Genomic DNA, 19210 nt, shown 5'->3' with positions numbered 1-19210 from the left:
CCAGGCTCTCCAGTGGACACTAACCCTCACAAATCCTGCGGACTTTGACAAGGGTTTTGATCTTCTGACTAGTCTGTAAAATAAAAGGTTAAGCTAGATCATCATTGCAGCTCTAAAGCTTCAGTCCCACTCCCTCAACTCAAAGTAATCTTTTCGCTATGAGGGTCCTTCCTTCTTCTCAACTGCCTGTGATTCTTCCCGCCCTCTAATCCAAGGTGGGCAGAAGGTTTCTGTCACGGGCCAGGGGAAATGCTTCCCGCGGGGCAGGCCTAACAGTGTCCATTCTACCCGCTCAGCTCTGCTGCTGCAGTACCAACGCGGTCGTAGATGGTGGGTAAACAAAATGGCCTGGCCGTGTTCCAGCAAAATTACTAAAATTGGCTAAAATCTGAATTTCACATAACTTCATATATCACCAGATATTCTTTTTATAAAAACGATTTTTAAAATGCAAAATATCATTCTTAGCTCATGGGCTGAACAAAAGTGGGCAGCGGGTGTGCTCTGGGCCACAAAGCAGAGGCTGCCGCTCCGGGCTCTAAGGCCCTACTGGACTAAAAAGGCGTGTGTGATCATTATGTGTCCCTTGCAGTCCCTGGCACAAACAAGAAAAACATCCTCTCATCTCCACGTCTACAAAGAGCTCATCACGAGTCACCCTGCGGCCTACTCATCGTTTCTCATCTCCCTGACTGCATGGTGAGCCCTTGAAGACAGATCTTAGTCACATTTCCAAGCCCCCACGGTGCCCTGTGCAAAGTAAGTTCACCTGACAGCTTGTTATTCATTCACTTACCCAACATTTACTAAGCATCTCCGGGGTTTAAGGCTGGGGGAGTATCAGGGTAAATTATAGGTGTCAGCCCTTACTGAGCTCATACTGTGATGGGAGAGATCTATGTGTGTGTGTGCATGTGTGTGTGCATGTGCGTGTACATATGCACATACATGTGCCCACACACACATACATGCACAAACAGTTAAAACTCTTCAGCACAGCCCTGGCTAGTGTGGCTCGGTGGATTGAGGGCCGGCCTGTGAACCAAAAGGCTGCCACTTCGATTCCCAGTCTGGGCACATGCCTGGGTTGAGGGCCAGGTCCCCAATTGGGGGTGTGCAAGAGGCAACCACAGATTGATGTTTCTCTCACACATTCATGTTTCTCTCCCTCCCCCTCTCTATAAGAAGTAAATAGATACAATCGTTTTTGTTAAACCTTAAAAAAAAAACCTTTTCAGCATAAACACTACAAAAAGGATGTAAGCGAGGTGCTAACAGAGACCACTGAGGAAGGCCTACCCCACTCTAAGAGGAGGTGACGACAACACAGGACAAAACCTAAGCTGGTTAAAAACGTAAAAGAGTGATCAAATAAACTTCACTATAAGTTAAAGGGGCAAAAAGGCATATGAAGAAGAGAGGAAAGTAGCTGTACATGCATAAAAAGAATCTAGGAAAGGCAAGAAGTGTGTGTAGCAGGAGGGTGGGCTACATGAGGGCAGGGACCCTGTCTGTCTTACCCAGTGCCAAATCCCCAACATACAGGAGAGTGCTGCCTGGCACAGTTTGTACTGAATAAAAACTAGGATGGTGCCCTGGCTGGTGTGGCTCAGTAGTCTGAGTGCCAGCCAGCGAACCAAAATGTCACCGGTTCGATTCCCAGTCAGGGAACATGCCTGGGTTGGGGGTCGCGTCCCCCAGTGGGGGCTGTGAGAGGCAACCACGCGTTGAGGTTTCTCTCCCTTTCTGCCTCCCTTCCCCTCTCTCTAAAAATAAATAAATAAAATCTTTAAAAAGAAAAAAAACACCAGGACAGCGGCTGACAGTAAATGAGTAAATACATCGACCCGAGCCCAGAGGCTGGAAGAAGTACACTAAACCCAGATGATGAACGATCTCGGGGAAAAAAAGGCGTGAAAAATGGGAGCATAAGTCAAAAGGCACTCTTTGTAAACTGACTTACCGGTGTCTGTTAACATTTTAAATGCATATTCATTCCGACCCAGAAAGTGCACTTTGGGGCATGTCCCATGTGTGTGTGGACGACACTTCAGTGTATTCTCCGTAATGAAAGAAAAAATACAAATAATAAAAATGCCCCTTCACAGAGAAGTGGTTAAATAAACTAATACATGCATTTTAACGTAGCATTAAAGAAAGATAAATCTGAATGAACTACATGGAAAACTTCCAGAAAACAATGTTGAATAAAAAAAAAAGCAAATTGTAAAACAACAAAACAAAAGGTTACTCAGAAGGGTAATTAAAAAAAAAAAGATAGATAACTTGGTGGGCGATAAATAGGAGGGTGCACAGATCAGAAACAAAAAGTTTAGTTAAGAAGATTATTGAAACAGTCCAGGGGAAGATAAACTGGGTTTGACCTTAAACAGCACTGGGGACAAAAAGCAGTATGCATCTGGGAAACCTTTCTGGCGGTGGAACAAACAGGGTTTGATAACTTATTAGGTATAAAAAGTACGGAGTGGGAAGAGTACAGATAATTCCAAATTTTCAAGGTCAAGTTTGAGAGACTGAGTAAGGGGAGTCCCAATTAACCATGGTAGAGCAGAACAGGAAGAGAAGCAGAAGGCAGAAGAGATTTTGAGAAAAAGGTGATGGTAATTATCTTTTGAGTGATGTTCCTGTTGGATATCTACATGCAACGTTCTAATAGGTGCATGAAGAGCTTAGGAGGAGGACGGATGCCCAAAGAACGTTTGTTGAAAACATTCACACCTCAGCAATTAGGCTGTGGCGTAAGGTAATTAACATTAGGCAAGTCCGGGGTTCCCTGGAGGGCTACCCATGAAAACCTGGCTCATCTACGACCTCCCCTGAGCTCTTGGTGACCATTCCCCAGAGCCCACTGTTGCTATCAACAGCCTCAATCCTGCCCACCGGTGGCAGTGGCAGTGGCAGTGGCAGTGGCAGTGGCAGTGGCAGCGAAGACCTGAAGAAAGACTGGAGGAGGCCGCCAAACACCGGCCATGACTTCCGCCGTTACAAAGAACCCTGCAGTGTGGGAAGTGTGATCAAACCCCACGGCTACACAGTGTGTGTGAATGGGCGACGGAAGAACAGTCACGCAGACCAGCTCTTCCTCTGGTGATCCAGTTCCTAATTTACCCAGGAAACAGAGGTTATTACCAATGTCAAAAGGTGACTGCAGATACTATCAACTCTTCACAGCACTGGACAATAAAGCAATATAACTAGCATCACAGACAGGGTGAGGAATTAGCAAATACAAACTAATTTTTTAAAGCTTATTAAGATATGAAGGCATTCCTTGCTAACATCTATAAAATTATATTCAGCAAGAATATATTTTCTTGTTAATTGCTCTAAGAAGATAATGGGAGTCCTTGAATTCAAAGTCCTTAACAGGAGAGAGAGTTCTACATTCTCATGCTCCAAAGACAGAAGACACTGTTCTTGGGTGGATCGCAGCAGGCTTTTTGGATAGGCAACTACCTGGTCACAGACATTCCATCTCCTGGCCTCATTCCAAGGTCCTTCTCGGTTACTACAAACAGCCGGGGCTCAGTCCCCAGTGAAGCAGCACTGCACAGCACTAACAGGCCATTGCGTTATAGGGCTCTGTGGGCTGATGTACATTATCTCCTTGGAAAAAAAGAATGAGGCAGCTCCTTGGGGCCTTGCAAACAGCACAAACCCCAGGATGGGTCCTGATGCAAGACTCCAGCCCTCTGGGAAGCAGCATCTAAATGCTAAAGGGACCGGTAGAGACCAAGCCCACGTTCTCACTTTCCGAACAGAGGCCCCGACGAGAAACGGCGTGCCTGTGCTTACAGAGACAGGCTGCTGCACAGTGGAGACTGGGAAGCCACGCCTCCTGACTCATTACTCAGTACTCTTCCAATTCTTTGTTTTCGGTGTTCACAGGTAAAGGAGAGCTGATCCAGTGCCAGCCCGAGAGCTTTCTTTTCACAATTTATGTTCTTGTGTAACTCCTGGCAAATTATTTCACCAATCTGTGCCTCCAATTCTTTATCCAGAAGGGACACAAAATAATCATCACTAAATAAATGAATTGTATCTGTGTATGTATCTGTGAGTATATGGGGGTTATCTCTAGTTCTTGCTTAACAGTTTGGTAAAAACTTCCCCAAATAAAGCATTCCTTCTTTCACACTGTGTTATAAAATTGGAAATATATTCCTCTGGAGGGGGAGGGGGGAAACAACTATGCCCAATGAATGTATATAAAATGACAGTAAGGAATACCATATATCTTTTGAAAGTATATTATTAAAGGGAAAAAACACAAAATAAACTTTAGTAGTATGGAATTCAAAGTATTAACCACTTTAAGAAGCTATCTTATTCTAATCATTTAGGTGTTAGCTGACACCTAAAGAGACATCAAAACAGTACTCAGTAACCCTAACCATTATTAGGCAGCTGCTAGAATTTGTGGGAGTTTAGGGCCCTACGACATTCCCAAACACGGTGAACTCTTTCAGCACCCAAACTACTTCACGGGACAAGGCACTTCTGTGAACGTGACGAGACGGTGACGGTCCCCAAGGTCCGGGAACTTGGGGCATGTACTTGTCAGGTCCATGAGTTTCAAACGTCCCCCATAGTCCCACAGAAACATATTTTACAGCACACAGCAACAAAAAGATACAAAACAAAAACAACAGTTTCCCAAATAACACCTAACACCTTATTACTTTTGATGCACTCACATTTGTTTCTTCCGTCTTTTTGTTTAATGTTTAACCCCACTAAATACATTCTGCGTCTAAAGGGATCACGACCCTCAGGTTTGAAACCAGCGCCCCAGGCGTGGTTTTACCCCTGGCTTCCCTAACCTTAGAATGTGGCTGTGCACCGCAGGGAACGGAGTTAACGCTGAGATTATTTTCCACTCTATGCAATCTCGGTGCTTTTTATACTTATGATTTATTCTCCTAACGTTTTGGGGAGGCCAGGATTATGATGTGCTAAGTAACTAAGTCAGTGGACATTCAACATTCCTCAGTTACAAGTTACTTTCCTGTCGGTACCAGCTATCCCCAACGATGTTACTTATCTCTCTCAGTCCCTAAATCTCTCCAAGAGAACATGATTCTACAAGCAAACTTCGCGCACTGGCACTACCCACACCCCTCTGCCCACAAGAAAAACTTCTTTGAGAACTAGTGTACTTAACCAACTGCCAATTAGGCAATGACTCTCCCCATTAGATGTCACAGTTACCAGCTAACACCAGAAGGAGCATCACCAAAAAATACACACGCCGGCGCCCTCCTGAACAGCACACAGGATACACCTGGTCCCAGGCCATCGGAGCTGAAAGGGGGGTTAAAGATCAGTTCATGCCCACTCCCCATCCTTCAAAGATGGAGACACTGAGGCCCGAAGGTCACACGGCTCAGAAGCAGCAGAAACAGGACTCAAACCTCCCGGCTCAAAATGCATTGTTTTTTCCTCTACGTTTTCCACACCCCAGGTTTCCAGAGCGGAACTCTCAGTGACACAAACGTTCAGAAGACAGTTCTCACAGTCACGTCATCTAGATAACTCCAGGAGCCAAATTAAGGGTCACAGCTTCACGACCCCCCCAATTGAGAATGACACCATCGCCACATGATATGAACAGTGTCCAACAAACACGGAGTGCTTTCCGAGTGCTTCCCCAGACTGCGAACCTCGCCCTTCTCTCGGCTAGAGGCTTACACTCTTCACTGCTTCCGAAACAGAGACTGAAAGAAGTTAGTTTGGAAAGCACTTCAGGAGACTTGTCTTCAAAAATCATGAAATGCTGCTGTTCGAAGGAACCTGAGAGACCACCCAACCCAATCCCTTTGATTGTTGAGGCTCAAAGGCTAATGTTAAAACGTGCCTTCCCTGGGGTCAAACTAGACACAGAGGCCCCGTCAGAACCTAACTTTTGTTCAGTACTCTTTCCACCAAACCAGCGGAGTGCATCAAAATCGTCCAACAGGCCCTTCTGAGAACAACTCACCCAAAGGCTCAGTAAGTGTAGCGTGGGGCCCAGAAAAACGTACCTTGGAAAACCTCCCCCGGGTGATCTGACAGGAGCTCTGGGTTAAGGACAGTTGAACCTCTACACTGTAATACGCCCCCTTCTCTCCCCATCCCCTTCCTTTGTAAAGCAATTACCCAATCCTTGACTTAACATCATTACTGAGACCCAATCACCAAACTTAGTGGCTACTCATCTCTTTGACGGGGGTGAACAGACATGCCCAAACTTCCCTGGAAGTGTTCAAGTCAGGGCCTGGCCACATGAACAAGTGAGATCAGATCACTGTTCCCGGATAATGTTCATCCTTTGGCCAGACATCAGTGAAAACCAAAACCTTCTACCCTGTGATGCTGCAGAGAAGCAAGGGTCTGCTTCCCTCCACTTCCTTCACCTCCAGCACAGCTACACGACTCAGCCCTCAACGGCTTAAGAAGAGCCAGACGTCTGAGCTGTAAAGCAGGAATGGGCTGTTGGGGAAAAGAAAAACCTGTTTTACCCAGTTCACCCACTACCTTGGTGTTTTCAGATCAAATGATGACCTAAACACTGAGACTCAGGTTGGGGGATGAAGTAAAAATACAGAAGATAGCCCAAGAGTTAATTATTTATTCCTTACTTCTGCCCCCCCAAAACAGAAAACAAAGCTAATTGAACCTGACTCTCTTTCACATCACACGCTGCAGAACTTCAAAGTACAAAGCAAACAGGGAAGAAAACACTACTGTCTGTAGAGGCTCAAAAGGCATTAAAGTTCATCAGCAAAAACAGATCACAAGCCCAAAGGGAAAAACTCCCCAAGTCACTGAAGGAGTAAGAACTGAGCAACACCACCAGACAGCCTTCCAACCAACCACCAGCGACTGACAGGGAAACGTGTGCAGGGGCTGAATGAGCACTTTTGAGGCGGTGAAGAGCAAACCATACACTTCCCCCCAAATTCCACTACATGAGTCAAAAGATCCAGGATCTGAGAAGGTCACCTCAAAAAGCTGAATGGCCCACGGGGTCCCTTTCAGCCGTGCTTCGAGACTCAGACGGGCATGCTCAGTACCACTCCACGTGCGTGTGCACGTGAGTCCAACTGCTCCAGAGCTGGCTCCGGAGCTCAGGCAAAGCACCTGTGCATCGCTGCCAATCTGGGCTCCAGACAGGAGACAGACATGCAGCGTCCTTTAGTCATTAGGGTGCACTCGTGGAAAATCAAAGCTGCTGAGCTCAGAAAAGCTGAGCGCCCTCAACACTACCCAACAAGCATTTGAAATTTTGTATTTACTTACTTGTGGTGAGGACAAGGCGTCGAGTAAAGACAGTTGCTGATTTTGTGAACTAACAATTGTGAGCACCTCTTTTCTGAAATACATCAAGAAATGCACTACAGGGAGCTTAAACTAGTAAAGAATAAAAATGCATAAAACTAAGTTCAATAAACCGAGGAGGAGCCTAAAGGGATGCAGAGGTGAGGGCAATGATAGGTTTTCTCGGTAAATACTTTCTCAGCATAAGGCAAGTAGGTAAGATGTGGGGCGAGTGCTGTGGACGCCAAGTTGAGCATCTAATGTTGCCAATTTGCTACGAATTCCTAGTCTCTTCCGGTAAGTAGCTAAATGGCTTTACTGTGCATGTGCACAGTTTACCTTTAAAAGAACAGAAGCAGCTCATTATCCTCTGAAGACTAGAACTCCTTGGAACTCCTTGGATAGTAAGCAAGGCCTAGCAGAAGCCAGCCCACATTGTTCACACGTAAAGGAGAAGTAGTGATCTACCCTCGTCACTGAATTAGGGTACCTAGTCATAAGTATAGAAATCCCCTCCTCAATAGTCTTCCTGCTTTTAGAGAGAGATACTGAATGTATGCTGAGAGGAGTAACCTGAGTGAGCTGCAAAGGCTACTTCTTGGAGACTTCTAACACGTAATGCTGTTGAAAAGAATAAACTTCAAACCTATCCCTGGGTTTCTGACGGACCCTCAACTGACAGGAACACCTTTTGGGTAGTCTGCTTCTTACCAGTGAAGACTAAACTGAAAATGAACATTTGGGAGAGTTTTAAACTTTTTGTGACCCTGTTAAAAGTGCAGGAGAAACTGTGCACTTCCAATGGGAAGTTACGCGTTGCTAGGGGCCCCCTCTGGGTTATGATTACGTGAAAGCTATTTTCTAATGTAGCTAAACCGATGACTCAGATACCTGACAGCAGTGCCAGCTCTTCGTCTCTGAACAGGCCAGCGGCCGCGTCTGGTCGACGTTCAAATGACCCCTCCCCCCGACGGGAGAGGCTAACTTTGCCTCCATCTCACGTTCATTTGAATGTTCTTGGTCTGCAACCGTGTCTGTTCTTTGGGCATCTCCTGTGCCCCAGTTACAACGTCTCTCGCTGGAGTCCTCATTCTAAGTCAAATAAAATCTTTATGTGTATTCATTTTACATCTGTATGAGTGTCATGATTTTACCTTTTTCTAACTTCTCAGTCCCCTAAGCTCCCCCACCGAAAAATACGCCGGGGTACACAAAACCTTGCAAATAATTATGAGTTGAAGACATCCTGAAGGCCAGTCATTTGGGCCCACGTTCCCCATAAGAGCCCGTCTCTAAAACGAATCCTGGCAGTAGCCTTAACGTGACAAGCTATTCTATTGTACGTGAAGTAAACCCAGGACGAGACCCTCTGTGCCCCTGCGAGAACGAAACAGGAACACGCTGGATATGCCCATTACTTAAAGTTCTCCAGGAAAAGCCTTACGACGACAATGGAAACGAAGTTCTGATCCATGTTACACGAAAACATTATAAGTGGAAAAAGCCAATCACAAAAACCATGTATTCTATGACCCTATTTACATGAAATGCTCTGAATAAGGAAACCTATAGACAAAAAGTCATTCGCCGTTTGCCTCAGGCTGGGGAATTGGGAGGACGTAAGGCAGGGACGCTAACAAGTGCGGGCTTTCTTCTGAAAATGTTTTCAAATGGACTGTGGTGACAGCTGTACAACTCCATAAATAGCCTAAAAACAGCTGATTTTATACCTTTTTAAAAAAGCATTACGATGGAGAAATTCCATTATGTTCACCAAATACTTAGGATTGTTTGAATTCACAGAGCTGTAAAAAAAAAAGGACCTTTCTGAAAAAATTTTCCAAATGGTCCGAAGACAGCAGAAGCTTTGCAACTCCAGAAATAGAAGTAAAGCTCTGGGCTTCAAATAAAAGCAACCAGAAGTATCTAATAATGACTTAGAAATTTACAAAGCAATTATATATAATCTACACAAAGAGGACCATTATTGTCTAATGGCATAAATTTTAAAGAGTCTATATACAGAATTACTAAGTGCTGAAATGAAGAAACTTTTAAAAAAGCACTATTCTTCCTTTGGCAATTCATAAACAGACACTCCAGCTACCACCCGAGAGTTCTGGACTGACACCGCGTCACTCCTCCTGTGGGCCCTGGGAGCTGCGTTTACGGTGCTCCGCAGGCATCGGTGACGTCCAGAAAGTCCGGGCTGCTGGTAAGCAAAGAAAGCTTCGACTCGAAAGTCAGCTCCCACTTAGAAGCTGTGTGGCCTTTGGCACATTACTGACTGTCTATGCAACTGGATTTTGCTCATCTGCAAAAAACAGATGCCACTGTTATAATTCAACAAAAAGTCCACAAGAAAAAAACATACCACCATCTACTCATAGGGTTTACCTCAAATGAGGTAAAGGTAATAAGAAAATGATTGCAGATAAAAAACACTAAATATTTAATGAATCTGAATTCCCTGATGATAAACATTTTCTTTTCCTCTTCAGGATGCAGCAAGGGAAACAACCTTCAGTGTTCCAAAGTCACAAAAGTAGAACTGGTAGAGGTTTTGAGTAGTTTGATTTATGACTATGTGTATTTTCTTGCAAATGATGATAATAAAACGCATGTTAATAGTGAGCTGGTCCTGACTTTTGTTGGACAGATGTTCCATCACCTCTTTGCCTTCACCAATCTAATTCCATCGAAAAGTTTCAAGTGACCCTTTACCTACCTACGAAACAGGATTGCAGTAGTTACCTACTTACGTTTACGTATGATAAACGTGGTTTCAGTCATCCAGATAGAATGCTCTTGACTGCTATCGCCACGACGCTTGGGAAAGCATCTAAAATCGTAAGTTCATCAAAAAGGGCTGGAGATTTCTAACACACAATCCTAGGCTTTCTTCCACCCTTGCTACTGCGCAGCTAGACTAGGAGGAGGCCTGCCATGGCATTCTCGTAATTGTCTGAGATTCCTTCCTATTACAACGCTCTTCCTATTATCAGCGCTCTCTCTAGTGTTTCGTATGCGGATATTCAAGGTGTGTGCCCAAATCTAAATCCAAAACGTGTATTAAGAAAACCCCATAGGAAAAGAAACTGATAGAACCACTTCGGAAACCTGTTTAGCAGTACACCTTACAAGCCACCTATTCTAATGTTTACCAAAGCACGTGTTCAAGAATGCAACAGTGTCGCGCATAATAGCCAGACACTAGAAACGTAAATGTTCATGAACCACAGAACAAAGAAACTGAGCTATTCATACAGCGAAACTACACTGTGACAATTTAAAAAACTACTGCTGCACAAGAATATGGCTGCGTCTCACAGACAAAATGTTGAGCAAAAAGGGCATTTACAAAAATATACATGTGATTGGTTCCCACTTATATAAAGTTCAAAAATCAGCAACATTAACCACAGTGAGAACAACCTGTGGCCGGCTACCAGCAGGGAGGGATGTGCGCAGCGTCCTGGGATGCTGGGGATCTTCCAGTCTTGCTGGGCAGTGAGAACGGTGTATCTGTGTGGTAAGCATTTCCTGACCTGTACACTTAGGATTGATGCCCTTCACTGTGTGGAAGTTGTACCTCAAAAGAGAAAATGCTACGCTTTTTTAGTAAAAAATGATTTATTCAATTCACAGGATAGTACAACACAAACAACAGTGCCAGAAGAACAGACGAGGCCTGTCCCGCGGTTCCTGCCTGTACAGAAGGCAAGTCATTCATTCATCATTTACAGTTTGCCTATTTCATGATTAAAAGCTCACGTAGCTACATTATATTGTCAAAAATCATCGTTATACTAAAAATGCATTTTGCGAGATAAAATGTAGTAATTTTGAATCTGTATGAAGCTAGTAACAAAATTGCAAAATATAACAACATTTAATAGAACTATAAGAAGAAATAGATAAGTAATTGATAAGGCATAAGACTTGAAGGGTATCCACAAACCTGGAAATCCAAATAGTCAATAAGCCTTTAAAAGGACACATTAGTAATCAAGAAAATGCATATGGAAATCAATTAGATTCATTCTTACCAAATTGGCAAAAAATAAAAAGCCTTGTAAGTATCAGGTTTGTCCAGCTGTGTAGAAACAGGAACTCTGACATACTGTTACCATAAGTATAAATGGTATTAACCTCTTTAGAAAAGTTTGCCATTACTAGTGAAGTTAAGGGTGTACATCCTTTACAATGCAACAATTCCACTCTTAGGAATAAATCCCAGAAAAACTCTTACACTTGTAAGAGTTAGATTTCTCTTACTTGAGAGTTTTATCGCTTGCCGTATGCAAGGAAGTTCATAATGGCAATGTTCAAATAAAGCCCAGACTGGAACGACCTCAGTGCCCACCATCGGCGGGATGGAGAAAGAACGTGTGGCAGCCATACAGTGAAATACTGCACAGCAATGAGAACGCATGCGCTCAGCTACAAGCAAGAACATGTGTGCATCTCACAAATATTTGAGCAACATAGGAAAATTTAAGAAAATTTTAAATACATATAAATCCATTTATATCAAGTTAAAAAATAAAACTAAACTTAAGAGTCACATACATAGGTGGTAACATATTTTTTCAAAAACAGCAAGGGAGCCCTGCCCAGGTAGCTCAGTTGGTTAGAGCATCATCCAGATATGGACAAGGTTGCGGGTTCGATCACCAGTCGGGGCACATAAAATTGATGTCTCTCTTCTCTTCTCTCTCTCCCCTTTCCTCTCTCACTAAAATCAATTAATATAAATAAATAAAATTAAAATAAATACAGCAAGGGATAATTATTCCAAAAATTGGGATAGTGGTTATCCCTAGAGGGGGAGGGAGGAAATGTAACGGGGCAGGGGGGGGCCACATGGGGCTGATGGTAAATATTCTATTTAACCTCGGTGGTAGACAGCTGATTATTTTATTATTCTTCTTTAAAATGTAGATATCTGCTTCATGCACTTTCTGTACATAGAATAAATTTCACATGAAAACTCTTTTCAAGATTTTATTTATTTTTAGAGAGAAGGGGAGGAAGAAAGAGAGGGAGAGAAACATCAATGTGTGAAAGAAACATTGACTGGTTGCCTCTCGTGTGCCCCCAAATGGAGACCTGCCCCCAACCCAAGCATGTGCCCTGACCAGGAATCGAACCAGCAACCTTTCGGTTTGGAGGCCAGCGCTCCACCCACTGAGCCACAGCAGCCAGGGCAACACATGAAGACATTTTCAGTTAAGAAGCGAGGCAAGTCCTCCTTTCCTTTCCTCCTCCCGCTGAACATACATAAGCCTCACAGGGCGAGCTGAAAGCAGCTAGCCTGGTCCAGGAGGCGGTGCACAAAGAGCGGCAGAACTTCCTCAAAGACCTGGGAATGGCCACGTCCGTGTGGAACTGACTACTCTGGATTTCTCTGACTTTACAAAAATATATTTCCACCTTTTAAAGATCTCTGTTACTTTACATTTTTCGTTTCTATACAGCCAAACCTCATCCAAACTGATATATTCAGCGATCTGGACAAACGAACTTTCCAACAATTAAAGCTGTGCAACAGTGGAAAGGACTCCCTGAGAACATACTCCGCACCCACTCCTGGCAGGGCGCTGTGGAAGGGGTTCCCACACAGCCAGGGAAGCTGGACTGCAGGATTTCTAAAGGCAGTTAAGATTCCAAGGCGAAAGAAGCAGCTCTGGGCTTGCCAAAGCTGTGGCAACACTCTGTCTCCGAACCTGTCCTCTGTTATCAGAGAACACTCCTTTCTGCAATATTCCAGACTCTGCTCAGATACTATCGTCTCGCTGTGCCTTTCAGAGCTAACTTGACTTTGACTTCAGCATGCTGGCTACCCTCCCTTTGCACTTCCGGATCCTCCACCCAACCTTCTCCAGCTCGGCTGTGAATGTGCCTCATGGGGCTCCCTTATTTTCTGGTTTCCAGTTGGGTTTGACCAATGCGAGGCTTTGGCAGGAGATCAGAGGGTGGGAAGAGAGAGTCTGAAGCATTTATTCCTCTTGATTCCCTTCCTTCTAGGCCACTGGCTGGCAGTGGTTACACTCCGACAGGTTACCCTCCCCTACAGCTAAGCTCTCCCAAGGTTCCAGAAACTACTCCCCCTCCTGGCCGGCTCCTTCAGGCCTCAGAGTAATAATGGCTCTACTCCTGAGTTGTTTTATCATCCGTGGCTGGTCTTCCTTCACCCTGCCCCACTCTGAAAAAGCACCTTCATCTGCTCCATCACACTGCAGGACTGCGTCAAAAGGTAACCGATATGCCCAACAAACTACTTTCTGCCTTCCCAGATGGGTCCTATCACCCCTCACCCCCCCAGCATGGTTTCCCTCTCAGCAACTGAGTTCTGCGTGTTTGCACACGTGGACTGATTCACTACACGCCAGTTCCCTACGGGAAATTCCTACTCCCAGGCTGGCTCCCGATTCTGCCGCAACGTGTGCAAACCGTCCGCCACATTAGAGGGGACACAGCCTAATTGGGAAGGTAACTGCTACTGCAAAGTCCCAACACAGACTGCGACGCTACGCCCAGTATTGGGATTTGGGCTTCATCTATTTATAACTCCCCCTTCCTTCAGACTAAAGGCTATCGTCACATTTGTTAATAGTTTTGCTTTATTTAATAAAAATTGAAACAACGCCAAATACAGTGCTCATCCTACAATGGCCACTCAAACTGCCAACAAAATTTTAAACAGCCCACCAGTCCCAATCAGTTCTCCCTTTCTTCCGGACAATCCTACGAGTAAGACACCAGAGCAGAAATGAGCCTTTTGTGTTGATCTTTCAAGTTACTGCTTAAATCCCAGTTGAGATTCAGAAAGAAAGCATCTCTGAAAAAGATTCAAGGGTTAAAGATAAGGCTCTGAGACCTGGAAAGATTCAATTTTGGAACCTGAAAAACAGAACCGAGACAGGCTTACCGTTTGCAAATTAAGAAGAGTGCTGCAGAAATGTTGCAGAGGAAAACATTTCTTAAGAATGTTCTTCTCCTGCAGAAGACCATGCTGTACATTCTCCAATATACATTCCAAAGCAGCAGGGCTTGATCCACTGGGCAAAATAACCCCAAGGAACACTACAGCAGACCCATTAAACTCCAAGGAGAGACTCGTTCTGCCTGGGATGACCCATAGGAATGCCTGGGCTACAGAGACCGTTATCTGTGTGAAGAACCCTAGGCTCGGGCACCACTGACATTTCGGGCCAGATAATTAATTCTTGGTTGTGGGAAGCTGCGTGCGCACTGTCGGGGTTTAGCAGCATCCCTGACCCCTAGCACTCCTCAAGCATGGCCATCAGAAATGTCTCCAGACACCGATAAATGTTCCTGGAGGGCAAAACCACCCTGGGTTGAGAACCTTGGCCCTCGATAAACAGCTTTCACTGAAACTCCGACCAGTACTACCATGGAGCAAAGGGTAACCGTGCTACCCATCCACGTGGGAAAAGAGAAAAGCCACCTAAGGAGTACATGAGCTTTTAAAACAGACTGAGCTGTTTCTTAAAAGCTGCAAGTATTTGGCAAATTGTAACCCTAGGGTAGGGAAGGAGGAATGATTGCCAGAGTGAGGAAAAATTGCTCAAATGTTGCCTGACTTGAATCCCCTCAGAAAGCATCACCTTTCTCAGATGAATACACTCACTCATTTTATTCTGAGACACAGGTGGGAAGTATTACAGCCCCATGACACACCATACACGGGGGATGTCAAACTCATTTTCACCGGGGGCCACATCAGCCTCGAGGCTGCCTTCAAAGGGCCGAATGTAATTTTAGGGCTGTATAAATGTAACTACTCCTTAACTCGGGGCAAGGAGCTCGGCGCTGCAGCCAGGTAGAAACAAGGTGCCGGGCCGGATAAAACAAGGTAGAGGGCCGGATTCAGCCTGTGGGCCTTGTGTTTGCCGTCTGTGCCACACAGGAGCAAACGGAAAAAGGCAGGCAAACCACCCTCATCAAATGAGGGCAAAATGAAGGACAACAATGCACTAAAGGCTGACAGCCCGAGCTCCTCACTCTGGGATACAGGGCTTGACGTACTTGGACTCCAGCTGGCCTTCAAGTTTCATTACCACAGAAGACTGTCCACACATGTGGTTCCCCACCTTGGCAACCCCACACCCTTATAACAAACACTTTATAATGCCGCTTTATTATTCTAAAATGAAATCCAAAGATTATAACATTTTACTTATAAGCGTAACTTCATAATGCCCCGACTGCAATATAAAAGAAAATAAACAGGAGTATTTGTATAATAAAACATGTATTTTCAGACAAGACTGCACTAGAGGACAGACACACACAAGGGCAGACACATACTTATTCAGTTCCAAAGTGCCCCCTGGAGGGCGGAGCTATCTCACGCCTGCTGCTCCACACAAACCCACTCCCATCAGTCACAAAGTTCAACGACCTCCGCCCCTGATGGAGAATATGGCCCAGAGGTCGCATCACCCAGTAAGCGGGAGGGATTTCAAATCAGATCAACTGGGGCTGAAATGTGGCTCCATCACTCCACTGCTGTGATAGCCTAGCTGAGTCTGGGTCTCCACTGTAAAAGGAAGATGCCAGCATATTTTCCAAAGGGCTTCTGTGAACATTCAGTGAATGTGTAGAGCATCTATTTCTCTACATACCATGTAACACAGCTTAATAAATCTTAGCTGTTGGGCTATGTTATTATTCCTGAGTCCACCCTGAGCTGCGTCTCAGCTTACGCCCATCTCACTCCCCCAGGAGAAAAAATGCAGGACTGGAGACCCATTTATCAGAGACCCTACAGTGGCTCCACGCATAAAATAAGGAAGGAGTCGCATCATATGACTTCTATGACTCTTCCTGAGTTTCTCCAATACGCTGCCCTGCACTGACGTTACTTTTATGAACTGGGATCCCTTCTTCCCAGTTAGAGAACCAAGAATATATCTTACATGTCATATAGAGTAGCTAGAGAAATCCCTTGAACTCAGTTCATAACAGTTCAGTGCCCCCAGTGAACACCCACCCCTGGTTGTTGGTTCTGTACATTTTAGCTTCCAATAGCCCAGTACAGAGGAAGGAATGACAACTTCTCCAGGGAAAGCACCTCAACCACTGTTTGTGGTCTCTTCAGAGAGTGAGGACCCTCAGGGCCAGTCCTTATCCCTGTGGATTAATTCCATCTGCCAACAAGCAGAGCAACAGCCCTAAGCATTCTATACCATGAGAAAGTAAAAAGTAGTGGCAAAAGCTACAGAAATGCTTCAACACAAAACGAACGCCAAAGTTAATATTTGGAATAAAAGCAATCACTGCTCAGATTACTGAGGGAATACACAGGCCCGATAAGTAACATGCACATCTCCAGGCAAGGGAATACAGCCTGCTTACATACAGGCCTCTGAATTTACATAAACATTCTGAGGAAAAGGGGAAATTGTCACCTGTTACAAATCATTCTCTACAAAGCAATGCTCCCAGTGGCTATCTCTGAGAAGTGGAACTGGGGGGGTGGGGGGTTCTTCCCTTTGCTTTTTTATAATTTCCACTTTTTCTTAACATACTGCTCTTATAATAAGCGTTTAAAATTACGTAAAGCTATTTATTATCAACTGACAATGTATGAAACTTCAGGCAAGAAACTACTTCTGGTAAAATATTCAGGATCTGTGGATAAAGCAAGTATTTATGTCTCTAAAATCGTCCTGGCTCCCAGCCTCAAATCAGAACTAATCACATCTTAGTTTCCCTCATTATCTCCCGCAGGCCTTCCAGGTTTTGCTGCTACAGGAAGTCAGCACCGGGTAATAGAAAACCTCGCTATTAGTTTTTGCCAATTTCCCAGCGGATAGCTACCAACTCTCTGGAATAGTGAGATAAAGAGAGGAAAGGAATTGTTTCTAAACCCGTGTTTTTGCACAAGGAGACACGGGACTCAGCGAAGTGACTTATAAAAATTAAATGCACACCCTTTTTCTATATAGCTATTTTAAAGTCCTGTTTCCCCCACAGTTCTCCCACTAAAGAGCCTCGATGGAATCATAAAGGTCCCAAGAACAAAATTTCATCTTGGGTAAACACTCATGTGGCAATGCTATTCTCCCTGCTCAGCGAGAAAACAGCACAAAGACCTCAGGAGCAGAGGAAAATGCCGCCTCTACCAAAGCAGGCATATGCCTCAGCCCAACAGAACACTTAAATTCAAACTAACTCAATTCCGTAAGCATTTGTGAAGCACTTGCTATTACAGAGCACCAGGGTGGGCGTTTATTCCTGTCTATATAAATAAGACATGTCTGCCTCCCCAGGGATCACAGCTCTACTCTGGGAGACAAACACTTCCAAACTGTAATACACGGCAGACTCAGGCAAAAAAGAACAGAAGTTTTAAAACTGCCCTGGCAATACGGGAAGGGAGAGATTAAAACCAACTGCAAGAATTTTGAAAAAGACCTTTTTTCATGGATATTAAATAGTCACATTTAATTCAGTCATTTCTCCATCTTAATCGTTAAACCCAAAATAAAGGTGGCAGAAACGCTCAGCTACCAAAAGCAAGCATCAGAGTTGTGAAATCTACACACTAAGATCCCTTGGACTAAAAATAAAACTTAAGGGGCAAGCGTCTTACAACAAGGAGGATGTTGGGGAAAGACTCACCAACATCAGAAGGTCCATACTCGGCATCTTCCCCTTCCAGCCGCACTTTCAGGGCCTCCCCTCTGCGAAAGGGAACCAGGTTTGTTTACTTCTAAAGCTTTGAACTACCGCGTCGACCCGCCTAGATTAGCTAGAGCAGACAAGAAATGGTTCTCTCCCTCCTTTGAGAGCTCGGGTTTCACTCCCAGATATCACACTCCACCCCCAGCACCCCAAAGCAGCGAATCAGAACCCTGCTGGCACTAGGCTTCTCTCCGACAGCTGACCAAACAAATCCAGACCCAGCCTCTCACAAAGCAGTGCCCCCAGGTAGGTACCAGGGGCACCGCCCAGCCCACCCGGACCACGGCTTGCAAACCCCGAAACCAGCCTATTTAACCTAACCCCGCGGAGAATCGGACACTAAAGGCAGCCCAGTCCCTGGGTCCAGCCGCCACTGAACTCTCTTTATTAACAGCTGGCCTCGCTCTCTACCTCCCTCCCTCCCCAGAACCCTCTCCGCTCTCGGGAAGATCAGCAAATCTTCCAGCCCCAGTAGTCCGCGGGAGTGGAGTTTCAGATCCCGCTCCCTCCCGGCCCTGACACCCTAGATCTCCTACCCGATCGCGAACCTTGCACTCGCTCAAGACCTCGGGGGTCGACGCGCCCCCTTATGCCCGAAGCCCAGCCTGCCCTCAGGGGTAGCCCCTCAGTCCCCGCGGGCTCTTCCTCCTCTCCTTGCCCCTCCTACCCGAACCCCCTACCCTCCGAGTCCGGACCCTACTCGCCTCTCCCAAGTCAGGACCCGCCTCCCATTCCGTCCGGACCGAAGCCCTCCTCCCCAAACCCGACTACCCTCCCTCCTGCGGAGCCGGGCGGCCCCCTCCACCTTCTCAGCCCGGAACCAGCTTCCCCGCTCCTTCCCTAGGACACCCTCGCCCGCGAGGGTCCTCTTCTCCGCGCCGATTCGCGAGTGGCAAGGTTCGGGCTCCCCCTGCCGCCGCTGCCGCCGCCGCCGCCGAGATTAGAGGCCCAGCCGCGAGCCGCCCCGCCCCTCCCCGCCCGGAAATGGCTCCCCGGCCGGCGTGCGCGGCCCCGCTGCTCGCCGGGCGCACGCCTCCCCCGGGATCCTCGGTGCGTGCGCGTCGCCTGCGGGCCCGCCCGCCTTGCCCCCTGGCCCCCACCCTGCTCCGGCCCGTCACTGTCCTCTGCTTCAGGCTGCCTTTTTAAAAACCAGAGTACTGGCCGCGTGTGG

General features: G+C 45.9%; 1 protein-coding gene across 7 annotated transcripts in view; it reads right to left on the bottom strand.

Moving 5' to 3' along the window:
* SGPL1 (sphingosine-1-phosphate lyase 1) overlaps positions 1-19002 on the bottom strand; it is a 49727-nt gene extending 30725 nt beyond the window's left edge. For 2 of the 7 annotated variants that reach the window (XM_024561125.3, XM_053922117.1), the window contains exons 1-2: positions 18845-19002; positions 17977-18038 (exon numbers count right to left, since the gene is read on the bottom strand). In XM_024561125.3, the coding sequence (XP_024416893.1) occupies positions 17977-18003 (27 nt within the window). In that variant the 5' untranslated portion in view covers positions 18004-18038; positions 18845-19002. Of the gene's footprint in view, positions 1-17976; positions 18148-18810 lie in introns of those variants that run through there. The other 5 variants (XM_071221231.1, XM_053922116.2, XM_045195971.3 and 2 more) reach the window with 5 other exon arrangements.
* Positions 19003-19210: the final 208 nt, after the last annotated feature.

This window comes from Desmodus rotundus, chromosome 4 (genome assembly GCF_022682495.2).
Source record: "Desmodus rotundus isolate HL8 chromosome 4, HLdesRot8A.1, whole genome shotgun sequence".
NCBI lineage: Eukaryota > Metazoa > Chordata > Mammalia > Chiroptera > Phyllostomidae > Desmodus > Desmodus rotundus.
Note: the sequence above shows the minus strand (reverse complement) of the source record. Positions and strands in the feature narration are given on the sequence as shown.